The 13,022-nt window shown below is 46.3% G+C and overlaps 2 protein-coding genes across 3 annotated transcripts in view; one reads left to right on the forward strand and one right to left on the reverse strand.

Annotated features, from left to right (window-relative positions):
• Positions 1-6,320, reverse strand: part of LOC143422075 (dual specificity calcium/calmodulin-dependent 3',5'-cyclic nucleotide phosphodiesterase 1) — a 66,263-nt gene extending 59,943 nt beyond the window's left edge. For both annotated transcript variants that reach the window (XM_076892451.1, XM_076892450.1), the window contains exon 1: positions 5,870-6,320. In XM_076892451.1, the coding sequence (XP_076748566.1) occupies positions 5,870-6,053 (184 nt within the window). In that variant the 5' untranslated portion in view covers positions 6,054-6,320. The remainder of the gene's footprint in view (positions 1-5,869) is intronic.
• A 1,024-nt stretch (positions 6,321-7,344) lies between these two features.
• The window catches only part of LOC143422091 (uncharacterized), a 442,059-nt gene continuing 436,381 nt past the window's right edge, over positions 7,345-13,022 (forward strand). The window contains exon 1 of the mRNA XM_076892491.1: positions 7,345-7,349. The gene's annotated coding sequence lies outside the window, so the exon portion shown is untranslated. The remainder of the gene's footprint in view (positions 7,350-13,022) is intronic.

Consider the following 13,022-nt stretch of genomic DNA (forward strand, 5'->3'; position numbering starts at 1 on the left):
TGGCCTGGTCTAGCCAGCCGCGTAAGTTTCATTTGGTAATTAAGGACACCGATTTGGAAACTTTGGAACCCTACTCGTTCTAATTTCGCATAGGCAACGTATGTCGGGATAATTTTTATTGCACTTTGAGTTGGCTGAAAGTTATCGCGTTCTGCGTGGATTTCTAATGATTTTCATAGGTAATACGCTTTTTTCACAATTTTTTTATTGAGCATCGTATGTAATTCGAGTACCATGACTATACGTGAGATATTAATCCACCTTTACGTGAGAGATTAATTAAAAATTGTTTAGATAACAGTGGTTTCTTTAAACTTTTCAGTAAGAAACATTAGAAAAGTTGAGTTATTTGGCATACAAACGATACGTCACAAACCTTATTTAGCCACAGACCTCGACGTTCCTTGCTCGTGTTTGTCGAAGTTGATTTAACGACGATCACTTTCGAATTACGCCATCGACGGTCCACCCACGCGTGAACATCGTGAACGAAAGGAAAATTATAGACTTTTTTCCTGTAATGATATTAGGAATGAGGCAAGCACTACGATACGCGATGTGACAATCAGGTTATATAATTTTGAGGAAACGTATAAAATTTCGAAGATACAACAAATTATAATTCTCTATCGTAACACTATTGGAAGATTGTAACGCATCTCGCTGTGACACGAGTTTCTCTCGTCCGTAATAAGCTAGAACGAAGAAAAAAGAAATCTATCATAGAAAATTCTCCCAATGGGATTTCCCTTTGATCAGAGTTTAGAAATCTTTTCTAATAAGCTACATGATTACCTCGATACTCGTGTCCTGTTGTAAAAAGTGAACACATGCTCAAAATTTCACGTGGCTATGTATCCAAATAATGTCATCGATATCAAATACGATATGAAAATAATCACAATTAATTTCATGCAGATTTTCTTTCGAGAGGCGCAAAGTACGATCATTTTTGCTTTTCAGTAAAAGTATAAGACGAATTCTGTTATTTCATCGAACTAAATTATCCAATTTCAGAATAATGTTTAACAGCACCCTTTATGACATCGATTTTGATACTTGCTGGTTGATTAATTCGTCAGATTACATTTTCTTACTAACTGTAGACCATGATACGCAAGAATGCAAGAAATTCATGATCGATATCCCACAATTAAGACAGTTTCTTAATGCTTTCGAACAAGGGTGTACTTAAAAGAACGTGACTTAGTTGCAAACAGAAAGAGAGAGAGAGAGAGAGAGTAGGAAGAAACTTTTGGTAATTAGTTTCGACGGGTAAAAAGTCTCGGGAGACTCTCCTAAGAAACATCCCCGTAGCAGAAATCCGTATTCTCTGAAACGAGTTGAAGCGTGGGGATGCTGGCGATGCCCCCAAAGAACTCCAGACGCAACAGAATCGCATCTGTATCGCAAAGCTGTTCCATTTTGTCGCGCGGCTCTCTGTACCCGCTCGTAAGAATGCTCCAACCGGATTTCTCGGCTGTAACATCGGGGTGCGAGTAAGCGGTGCAAAGATAATACGAACGGAAGCTGAAGCACGCCGGTTTCTTCCGGTGAAACTTTCAGTTCTGCGCGCGATTCACCAGAATCTACTCGCGAACGAGTTCCATCGCGAGACGCTGATCGTGACAAGCGCGGTCTGCAACGAGTCCTTATATAATTTGTTTCCTTCGTGCAATTAGTAAATTACCTGCACACGCATTTTACTTTCTGCCTTATTTTTTATAACGCATGGGATTTTAGAAAAATTAAAATTGCATTTCTGTTCGTAAAGGAATATTTATGCCTCCGTGCAACGTTTCAAAGTGCAAAAATTTGTTTAGCATCAAAGGAATATAATATGTATTCAAAGTAAAACGTAGTTTTTTTTTTTTAATAAAATGTGGCAAATATTCTGTGATTCCTAAATGTTTTATACTTGCTATATCCTGGTTTTTTAATAGAAAATGTTGGTAGTACGTAGAACCGCGTCCAATTGGACGCTCGCGCAATAGATTGAGCCACTTCGAATCAGACAGCCGCCCCATATAATTGCGTTGGCGAGGTAAGCAGAACCAGAATCACTGCTGGCGTTTATACGACTCCAACTCTTAAACCAACCTCTAGTTTTTACGACACCTTCCTCCGTACCTAAATCGTCGTAACCAACAGTTTAGAGCGCCCAGGGACAACGAGATTTTATCGCGTACCGAATATCTCTCTTATTTAGAATAAAACACACGAAGCTCTTTCCAACCTTCCTTGAGAAGGAGAGAATTTGTGAAGTGTGCAATATTTTATGAAACACTATTGAAAATGAAAAATCGCTAGATGAAACACTTTAGTTGACAGTAAGGAGTAGAGTATACCATCCAACTTTTCTGGTCTTCCATTTTCCATTCTCAATGGTGCAACTGCAAGTTCGTGGGTGCGTTTCGGTCGCGTGTTACTCGTTTAGTCGGTGGGAAACTGCTTTGTCCGGACTTTTGCTGGCGTCGACGGAAACCTCGCCCCGTTCGAATGGAAGAAATGAGGAAGAAACAAGGGTCGTCGGAGGAATCCAGGAAAACGGGCGGAGAGTGGATAAATGAAAAATGGCGCTCGACTTCGTGAAAGGTGAGTCTTTAAATCTACAATGACGTTTGGCAAGTGCGGAGGATTCTTTGACAAATTTTTCATGGGGATAAAGAGATGATGACGTTGAGAAAAAGCTTCGACGAAGAAGAGCATAGAATCCTTGCGCAATCTTTTCTTTCATATTTGAGAAATAAGTGTCGCGTTGTGCGTGGCAACATTAATCAGAATAAAGCATTCACGATTAATGGTAGAATAATCAAATGGAAACGCTTCAAGGATGGACTCCTCGTCGAATATGGAGAACAGTAGAGATAGATAATTGGTTCGAACTTTACGATCTTGACCATCTTCCAGTAACCTAGATAGGACGCACCTATGACACATGGAAAACATTTATTTCGTGACTCGGATATTAAAACGCATCGGCTATCGATTTATAATACAGCCAAAATGCGAGCTTCGAAATGATACGATTCGAAAATCAAAATGTGGCTTCGACGATGGAACGATCTCACGAAATATCATTCTATTCTGTCGCACACGCTCGACTCTGTAATAGAAGTGAAAGAGTCAATTATCGATGGTTTCTCCGCCCGCAATAGTTCGATAAAGTTAGGTCCCCTTAGAAGTAAGTAAATAGTCGAAATGTGCTTTTCACCGGCAAGTACGCCGGTTAATTTCCAACGTTCAAAGGGGTGGAAAGAAAATACAGTAAAAGCGTTGGCGGCACGCTCGGGTAAAAGGAGAACCCGGAACCAGGGAAAATGATAAAATCACTTCGTCTGCAGGCGTTTCGTAATTTCGTGCGCCGCGGTGCATGTTCTTACGTTAAAAATATTTCCTCGTAATTTCTCGCGCGGCACGCTGCACGCGATGCAAATGTCCCTTACTCCTCTTTCTTTCGCCCGATTTTTTTCCCACTTCCCGTCCGTTTCACCGTCTCCCTCCTCCCCTGCTCGTCTACTCTATTTTCTCCCCCCGTTTCTTTTTGCTACGTGGAACACGTGCGGTTTGTCGTGGTCGTCGTCGTATGGTCGCTCGAAGCGCGTAGTTACGGTATCGTAGCGACGTTGCTGCGCGTCGTAAATAGATTCGCGTCGAACACAAAGTTCAATGTAAATGAACTCGAGGCGAATTAAGACCGCGACGAACGAGCCAGGCCCCTATAATACCTGCCTTTGACAGGTTCCGTGCGCGAAGAATGAACGCGTCATTCCGATACAATGCGAGATGAGTTTGGGGGTTGATTTGTGGATCGCATAAATTCCATGCACCCGGTGACGTTAACAGCCGGTATTCGTCTTTATGGAACACTTACACGTGGCACGGCCTGGGGAATATATTTTTCTCGAAAGCGACGAACGTACTTCTTTTTTCGAAAATAAAATAGGAAGAACATATTCTTTTTTAGGAATATAGAATAAAGAAGGAATCGAGGTTGCGTATCCTCGCGCGTTTCGAGCGAAATTAAAAATGTAAAGGCGATTATTTGTACAGGCTGGATCTTGTCTTATTGCAAAAAACAAGCAGTGTTCCAATAATCGACCATTCAAGTATTAACATCGCGGCGCGATTAAAACGTTCCATTGAATATTAATAACGCGAACGTGACAGCAAGTAAGAGTATTTTTAACGACAGAATTTATCTCATTCTTCGAAAGCATTATTTCTTGAACGCTGGAGCGGAATGGAAAATATAGAAAGCCGCTGTTTGCGAATTTGAACGAGTGATCATCCGTTCGACGGTAATAATATGCGCAAACAAATCGAAGCTTCAATTTTAGCTAATTTTCCTCGAGAGTCCCGCAAATATGAGACGAAAATACGTGTAATGACACCGTGGCTCTTTCGAACAACGGGTTCCTCGTACGTTGGTAACGAATAGACCGTGTTCGTTACCCGGTTCAATGGGAAATCCACGCGCGAACACGGCCCACGGAATTAAAGGGAGTTTACGCGCCCCTGTCTAGCTGTTCGCGCCATTCTTGTTTAATTAAGCCCCGCCGGAGTTCCTCTATTTCTTTTCCATCGTCCTTATTCATCGTTTTTTCACCAACAGAAACACCTCCGCGGAACTGCGAGCCCGTGTTCCGCTTAATTAGGCTAAAAGACGAGACGCGACGCGGTTACGTACGTTGACGCGCACAGGACGCACGATGTACGAGGTCGTTGAAATCACGGGCTCGGCGTTACAGTCGCCGGGCGTGCTCGCACCAGAGGAGAATAATTACGAGTACAAATGGAACCGTGGCACGAGCACACACTTACCTATTGTTCGCGAACCTGTAAACTTTTGATTATTTTTACGAATTAATCGCCGGCCACGACAGAGAAACGTCCGCGATAATAAAGAAGAACAAGCGGTTCTCGTTGACCCACAACTGTCGTCCGAGTTTATTGAGATTCTCGCCGCGAGGAAATTCCGCGTGGCATCCGAGTGAATTATCGAGTAAAAAAAATATCGCGGATAATTATACCTCATTCGATCGAAGCGGCCAGACGAAGAAGCAGCTCTGTAATGATATGTAATTTGAAGAGGGGCGAAGATGCGAGGAATTTTTACGCTCGGCTACGCGCAGACTTTGTCCGCGCAATGACACTCGGTGGATACACTCGAATTTTTTATCAATTCCTCGCGGAGACGAGAGAATTAACGCGATTTAAAGTATTATCGTTTAATTATTTTTCCGCGCGAGGTGAAACATAACGCATAAGTATTAATCTTAGCAGTTATAATATAATAATATTCAATGCCCTCGATACATACGAATGAATTATAATACAAGAGTAATATATAAATTTTATATTATTACCCGCTGTGCAATTATAATGAATCGCCTATTATGTATAAAGACCAGGCTTATACATACGTTATGCGTTTCCGATACGTGTAAATTTGACCCCACCAGCACCGTTGTACCAATTATCCGAACAACGCGCAATAATTAATCGAAGGGGCACCGGAATATCCCGAAAAACGAATGAAAATGTTGCTTAAAAAGTAAGAAACTCTGCTTTTGAGACTGCGTTAACTCTATTTCTTTCTTTTTAAACTAGGCTGGAAAGAAAGCTGCTGCAGGATCGCGTGGACAATAAAAGGGCAGGAAAGAGAGGAAGATTCTGGTCGGAATGGAGGGTTAACTCCAGCGGGGTCGTACAATATGAGGAGGATAATACTTCGCACGCGCCACGCCGTTAAGGAAGAAAGATAAGCGCAGCCCCTTTCTCCTTCTCTCTTCCTCTCTCCCTCTAACAACCCTTGATGCCCGAACAGGCGATAGGAGTTCGGCCCTTATCGTGGTTCCCTACTCACCGATCACGTAGCTATATCCGTCCAGAGTGAGAACACACTTGCGTGTGTTGGAGGAGCTCGGAATGCCTGGCACTAGTCTGCGCGAAATTCGCTTACCAGGGCTGCAAGGAGTACCGGCTGTACTCGCAGCGCCCGGGTCCGAGTGGCACTTCTGCACGGGGTCTTTGCTTTGTCTAGACATCATCGTGCTTCTTCGTAGCCGATTGTACCTCGGTTCTCCAGCGGAAGCCGGAAGAGAGCCTACTTCCGCAGCATACCTCCGCCACCAGGCGCTGTCTACTTAGCCACGCGACGATCTCCGACCGGCTTCTATTATCGCGGCCAGCTTCTTGCACCCCAGCCCCGCTGACGCGCATTCGACACTCATAATTGCCGTTGTACCGACACCCACCTACTCACTGTCTCACTTCCAGCCTGTTCACTACGACAGCGCACGGGATGGTTTGTCCGCGACGCGCGACTTCACCTCGCTCCGCCACCTCACCACCCTCTGCTGTTTGCCCTCGTCGACTACTTCTCCTCGCACTTTAACGAACCAAACCGCGACGCTCCCTTCGAAACGTTCCCCTGGATTACTTCCAGCCCGTGTAACGCCTCGCACTCGTTCGGGTATACGTCTCGCGGAGGCCTTCGCTCGCTGACTCGTTCGTCTAACGACGTTAGAACACGAACTGGTCGTTGTAATCGCAGTTAACCGGCGATATTCTCGTTCAAATTATTTAATCTCCGCGTAATCCTGCCCTCCCACTTTTCTTTCGTCCGTCCGCGGATTCTACGAACGACGGCAAAGATCCTGCGCGAAAGGATTAGTCGGCCGTGGACGACACAAGATCCTGCGGATTTCGACCGCGACACGATCGAGATGGTTAAGTTGCACGGCTGCTTCTATAGGGGGAGACGAGGAAATTCTCTTGATAGAGCAATTGTTTGGTAATGGCTTTTCTCTAGTTTCAGAGCGTCCCCAGTGTACACGGAGCAATTTGTTCGATCCTCCTGAAGAAACACGAGCAGACCCTTTCGGACACGCTGTTGCATGCTCGTTTCGATTTCAGATAGGATTATCGCGCTCTGCGTGTTGATTTCTTCGACACACCCTTGTCTTCGACAATTTTGGTTTCCCTCATCGATTTCGCACGCTCTTGGTATTAATTAGACACTTTCTTTTAAAAGGTCGGATTTCCTTTCTCGTGTCAACACCGTTTACATCGACGTCCGTTTCCACGTGGAAACAGAGCGTCCTCCAACAAGCGTATCCCAGCGAAGCGTTTCGCCCATTAACCCGACATTGCGTTCATTAAACCAGTCCTAGGTTTCATCCACTTCAACGACAATCACTGCATCCGTTTGTTCTCGGCGAACTTGTTTATCTTGCGGAATTGCTTTCGACCGCGCCGATTTCCAACGCGAGGTCTCGAATTACTAGCATTGTCCCAGCATACAAGGAAAGTTTCTCGACGTGTGTCGCGATCCAGCCAACTCCGTTTGTCTCGAGGTTCTTTCAGTTACGTCGAAGCGAGTGGCACGAATTGCCTTTAGGTAACAATCATTCGAGTCCGTTTTCTCCTCGTTCATTGATCACGACGGTTTTCTAATCTGATCAACCTCGCGACCAAAGAACGCCTGCGAATGCAGGGAATCCTCACTTCCGGTGCTAGCTTATTCCGTGACAAAGTCCAGCAGTCGATCCACGATTTCGTCAATGACGCGCGTAGTTTGTCCACGGTTTCCCTTTATCAACTCTGTCCATTATCTGGATTACACTATAGCCTCGATAAAGTTTCGATTGCTTCGCGAAGTCGTTGATCTCGAATTTATCGACCTGTGGATTCCAGGCTCTCTCGTGAGCGCGAGAAACGTGCTACGTTCTCGTTACAAGAGCCATCGATGTGGCTTCTCATTGGTTTTCGAGCGAATTCGTGGGTTCTTTATAGGAAACGAATATTCCGACTGTTCGACGGAACGGAGAATCGGAACAACCCCGTTGCGCCCTTCTTCTCTCCCTCATTACACCCTCTTGCAGTTACTACGTTACACACGGTGCTCGATAGGGTTTCCAGCAACGCAAAAATTCGTGTCGCGTACACTGAACTCGATGTCGATCGCGAGCTAGCGATCTCCACTAGCGTAAGAACTGAGGAGGATTCTCGTTACGGTCAGCTCGTTCCATCCAAAACCAAATCTTTCCCGTCACGTACGAAATTCCTGACGGATACGCGCAATCTCCAGGAATATTGTTCCACGTCGTACGATCTCCGACTGTACCTCTCTGGTCCTTTAATTACTGAAGGGACGCTGGCGTGAAAGCTGGCTATCCTCGAGACTCTAACTTAATAGACCAGAGAGAGAGAGAGAGAGAGGGAGAGAGAGTTCAGACTACGAACTTCGGGTACACCGATGATATCGATGTCATTTTAGTTGCCACTTTAAACGATCGATTTTAATCAATTTAATATTCCCTTCTAATCATCTGCCTTTAACTCGATACGCCAACCTACGCTCGTTAACCCTCGAGCAAGATTGATCTCCGCAAGCTTCTTTCCCGATAAATGTATCAAATTCTCTATGGGGTTCCCTCGCTCTGATTGATTATCCACCGTACAGCCATCGCGGTATTAACACGTGTTCTACGTGAGAATTTTACCGACACCACTCGTTCGTCGCGAATACCTTTCGAGGTCCGCTCGATCGAATCGATCCGATGGATCCAGTCGAACGGAAGCACGCACAAGGGAAATTCCACGTGAAACAGCTGCGCGCATTCGGGATGAGAGAGGTTAACGTTGTTATCGCGAATCGAACGGTGGAAAGTGTTCCTGCCGGGATAATTCGGCCGGAAATTTCCGGGGAACGGGGCGGATCGGGGCTCGATAGTTCAATTACCTTTCCTCCTTCTTCGCGGAACCTTTTATGGAGGCCGTTACCTGCACGCACGGACACGGGAAATCGCGACGGACGGGGGGTGTGGGTATCCCGCGATCGATTCGCGTTACCATAACATTAGATTCAGTTTGCCCGCTCGTGCACCGGCGCGCCGGCACTCTCGCGAAGCCGGCACGCGCGCGGCGCGTCGCTTCTCATCTGTCGATCGATCAGACCACGCTCCCAGATCATTGGGATCCACGTACGTTCATCCGCTCGATCGCTTCCGCGCGTTCCTCAGCTACACGCTCGTACAGGTGTCATCCGACTGGTCGTTTCCGGCAGCGAAACTCCGTCGACGGTCCCGCGGGCCCGCGAGGATCGCGGAATTCTCGCGAATTGTCGCGTCGGATCAGCGATATTTATTTATATACTTTATCCCAGATTATCCGCGCGTTCGATCGAGCACTTCCTCTACGATGTCACTATTTATTAATAACCGATCCGGGATTATCTTTTCAGCTACTGCTGGAACGGTTCGCGAGTGCGAACTATGTGATCTCGAGGCCAAGAAGCTCAGCGTTTCTGACTTATTCGATAATCCATCGTATGATCGACAGTCGCGAAACTTAATCAGTGAGCCATCGTTCCTCCGATTAATCTCTCTTCGTTAACCACCGCGGAAGCGTAGTCGGCTAAGTTGGTGAGATACCGTGCTCTGTCGAAATGCGAGCCACCGGATGTTCGAACTCGAAGAAACTCCGCGACGCGAACGGAAACACCCGCGGTTCTGCGTCTCTCTGACGGAGAGACGCGAAAGAGGCGCGCGTTGCGCGCGAGTGGTAGAACCGCGTGCTTGGTCAGACGTCACGCGGCGGTCTCATGCGGCGAGTGACGGCTAGCCGGGTCAGCAGAGGGTGGGATCGAGTGGTGGCGAGCCACGGAGCGAGCAAGACGTAGCAAAGGGTGCACCGCGCGAGCGGGTACACGCGAGCTACGCGAAAACGGAGACAAACGTGCGACCTGAGCCGCGGTACCGCTACAACTGAACCATTCGAAACCTCCACCTCTCGCTGAGCTCCCTCCTCTCGCGCTCCACGCCGCTCGAAACCCTCCTGTCGACCCGCTACGTCGCCCTCTCACTACACTAGCCCTCTCTCTATCTCTCTTTCGCTCTTTCTCTCTCGCTCTGCCCCTGTCGTCTCTCTTCTTCGATCTTACGTGCCATGAGTCGTCGATCATTCTTTCTCCCTCTCTACCAACGATCCCTCCTCTCTTTCCCGCGCTCGTCCATCTCGAGCGAGTCATCTTTGTTGTTCTCTGGTTCCTCTGCTCTTACCGTGTCATCGGTTCCGCTGTTATATATCTTCATTCCGCTCCCACTACCCTCCTCCTCGTTCCCTACGTTCGTTCTTTGACATCGTTTGAACCCTCGCGAGCAGTATTCGCACTCTGTCCACGGTGTTTACCTGAGTAAACGGTCCTCCGCGCAGGAAAACCAGAGGGTTCGCTCGAGCCCCGGGGCTCGAGCGTATTCGAAAGGGGATGTTTGGTCGTAACGGAGGGGGATTGTTTTGCGGGCTCGGATTAAGATAGAAGCGAGGGCGTAAGTGAATTCGCAGACGTCGATTGGGACGATTATCGGTTTAAGGGAAGAAGATCGGTCGATGTTGGGAATATCGTGATTGTATTACTACCCTTTCGTGTTTCCTTTTGGGGTGAACGATGTCTATGTGTACGCCCCGCTTATTAATTATTTATCGCGACTTAATTGCTTGAAGTGACACACGTCTCTTTCTGTGTTTGTCGAATTACTTCGACGATATTTAGTTTTGGATGTTAAAGTCGATTTTAAGAAGAAATTAATCTACATTTAATCGACACCTGACCTACGGCAAACAGATGATAATCAGAGCGGTTAGAGTACGGTTTGAAGTTCCAATTTCACGGTCTATTTCAAAGATATTCAAATGGAAGTTCCTGGGTACATTTACACCTCGTTGGATGTGAAATTCATGCAGTTGATATCCGGCAAATAGGTGCGAAGTGGCCTCGCTTACCTTCTTGATGGGGAGATTTTGTAGGAGAGATAAGGGAAACAGGTCTTTTAAATTAAGTCGAGTTATTTCGAGTAGTTCGATACGATTCGCAACGTCGAAGAGGTATCTTAAGTCAAGTTAAATCAGAAGATAACATTGACAAAGTGGTTTGAAATTGCCTTGGTCCGAGCAATTTTGCTAATCCGAGGTAGGGTTTAAATAATTTGTAATTTATGGCAGGGGACCCCTCTACGCGAGATGGAACTCCACTCAAGCCGCAAGACACGTCCGACCACTAAGGGGAATAAGACAATTCAGCTCAGACCTTATTTTTATTTGCACAGTTCTACGGGTACGTTTTCCATGGTGTCGTCTCAACATTCGCGTTCCTCCTTTGACCTTTCACTTTTGTCATTTCGATCCTCACTGCTTTATCAGCAAACAACCCTACCACCAGGTGTAACATTTTCGAATCTTCTCTCATTGGAAATCGTCACCAAATGCAGCTGGTTCAGCGAGAAATTGAGCAGCGAACTAGGACGAGAACGAAGAGAGAGAGAGAGAGAGAGAGAGAGAGAGGGAGAGAGAGAGAGAGAGAGAGAGAGAGAGAGAGAGAGAGAGAGTTAATCGAGTGTAGGATTGTTCAGTTGGAATAAAAAAAATTAATTACGAAAGCAACGCGAACGAAGCACACACGACCGCACGAATAATTAGAAAAGTTGAATCCCTTTCAACCATCCATCCAGTTATTTGTTTGCACAGCCAGAGATCCTAAGAGATGCTTTTTTCTCCCCCGCTCTACTGGTTCCTTTTTTTTCACCTCATTATCCCACCTTTCCCTTCGACACGTCGCTTCCACTATCGCGGTTACTCTTTGCTCTTTGACGCCTGTAACGTCCAACGAGCCTTGCAATACCCTCGCGTTTTTTCCTATCGTTAAATTATTTCGTTTCCCTTCGAGACTCGACTTCACTTTCAAAGGCGTCGCAAACACGAGCATCGTTTGCTATTCAATTCGCCCCCACCCCGTCTCGTTCTTTTCCTCAACCCTCCTAGTTAACATCTTTCAACAGCCTTTCCGTTTTCAATCGCCTCGACGTGTGCCGCGTTCAGTTTAATTGAAATTAGCAGTTGTTTAATTGTTCTCGCAAGGTGTTCCCGTAAACGGGCCGTTGAATGTACTTTCGAAGCGTAAATGAAATTTCGATAATGAATTCGGCCGTGACCATCGACAATCTCTTGAACCGTTCGTAAAGCACTCCAACGTTGCAGCTAAATCGTTTACATGTATATACACCACCGGCAAAGTGTAAAGTACTGGCGCCTGTGTACGCTGGCCGTAGATTTAAATAGACTCACGTAAATGATTTGCGAAAGAGGCATATAATTGAGTACTTTGTTTCACGTTAATAATGCCCTACGTAATTCAGAATGCGTTCTTGAATCGTTTCGTCATCACAGACTACAAGTGTCTTCTCATAAGTTTGTGTGTACACGTAAATATCCCGTTGACACCTTAATCAGAATTTAAAAAAAAAAGCATCCACGCCCCGTGCAAGATGGGAAACATTTTTCACACTGATAACTTTATCACGAGTAACAGAGGGAAGTGGTTCATCCGGGCTGATAGAAGGCTCGAGTTAGGCGGTGGTAACTTTTTCAGACAGATAATATCCTTAATTCGATTCCCGTGTCGCGGATATAAATTGCCCCGATAATGTACTTTAATACACACGACAGACGAGCCTAATCCCTCTACCTTTTATCACACGATACGCTCCTGTTCTATCGCCGCTCACCCAGCAGCCCTTTGGAAGCAAAATGTATTTTACACTCCACCTGCCACGTTCCTCGGCATACGTACATCTATAAATAAGTTCACGCTTCAAAGGATTTAATTCAGGCCAGATATAAACCGTCTCTGCCCGCGCAATTACCAATATACGCCGCTATTCGAAGCCTACGTGTGTTATCTACTTAAAATCCAACGTCGATTCGAATAACCGAGCCGCTCGTCCGCCGTGGATCCCTTTAATCCGAAGCGCGGCTCCCAAAGTAGCGTCGCAAAACATTTCAAATTCAAACGCTGTACGCGGCCACATCTGTTTTACGCGACGGCGTTACGCGTGGCGGAAACCTCAGCTCCGTGGGGAAGTATACGGGCACTGACTGCTCCCAACGAGCCGTTTCAACCACCCTTCGCCACCAGTAACTTCAACGGCAGACCCTAGCCCCGTCACGCCTCACCACCGACG

The sequence above is a fragment of the Xylocopa sonorina genome, chromosome 3, assembly GCF_050948175.1.
Source record: "Xylocopa sonorina isolate GNS202 chromosome 3, iyXylSono1_principal, whole genome shotgun sequence".
NCBI lineage: Eukaryota > Metazoa > Arthropoda > Insecta > Hymenoptera > Apidae > Xylocopa > Xylocopa sonorina.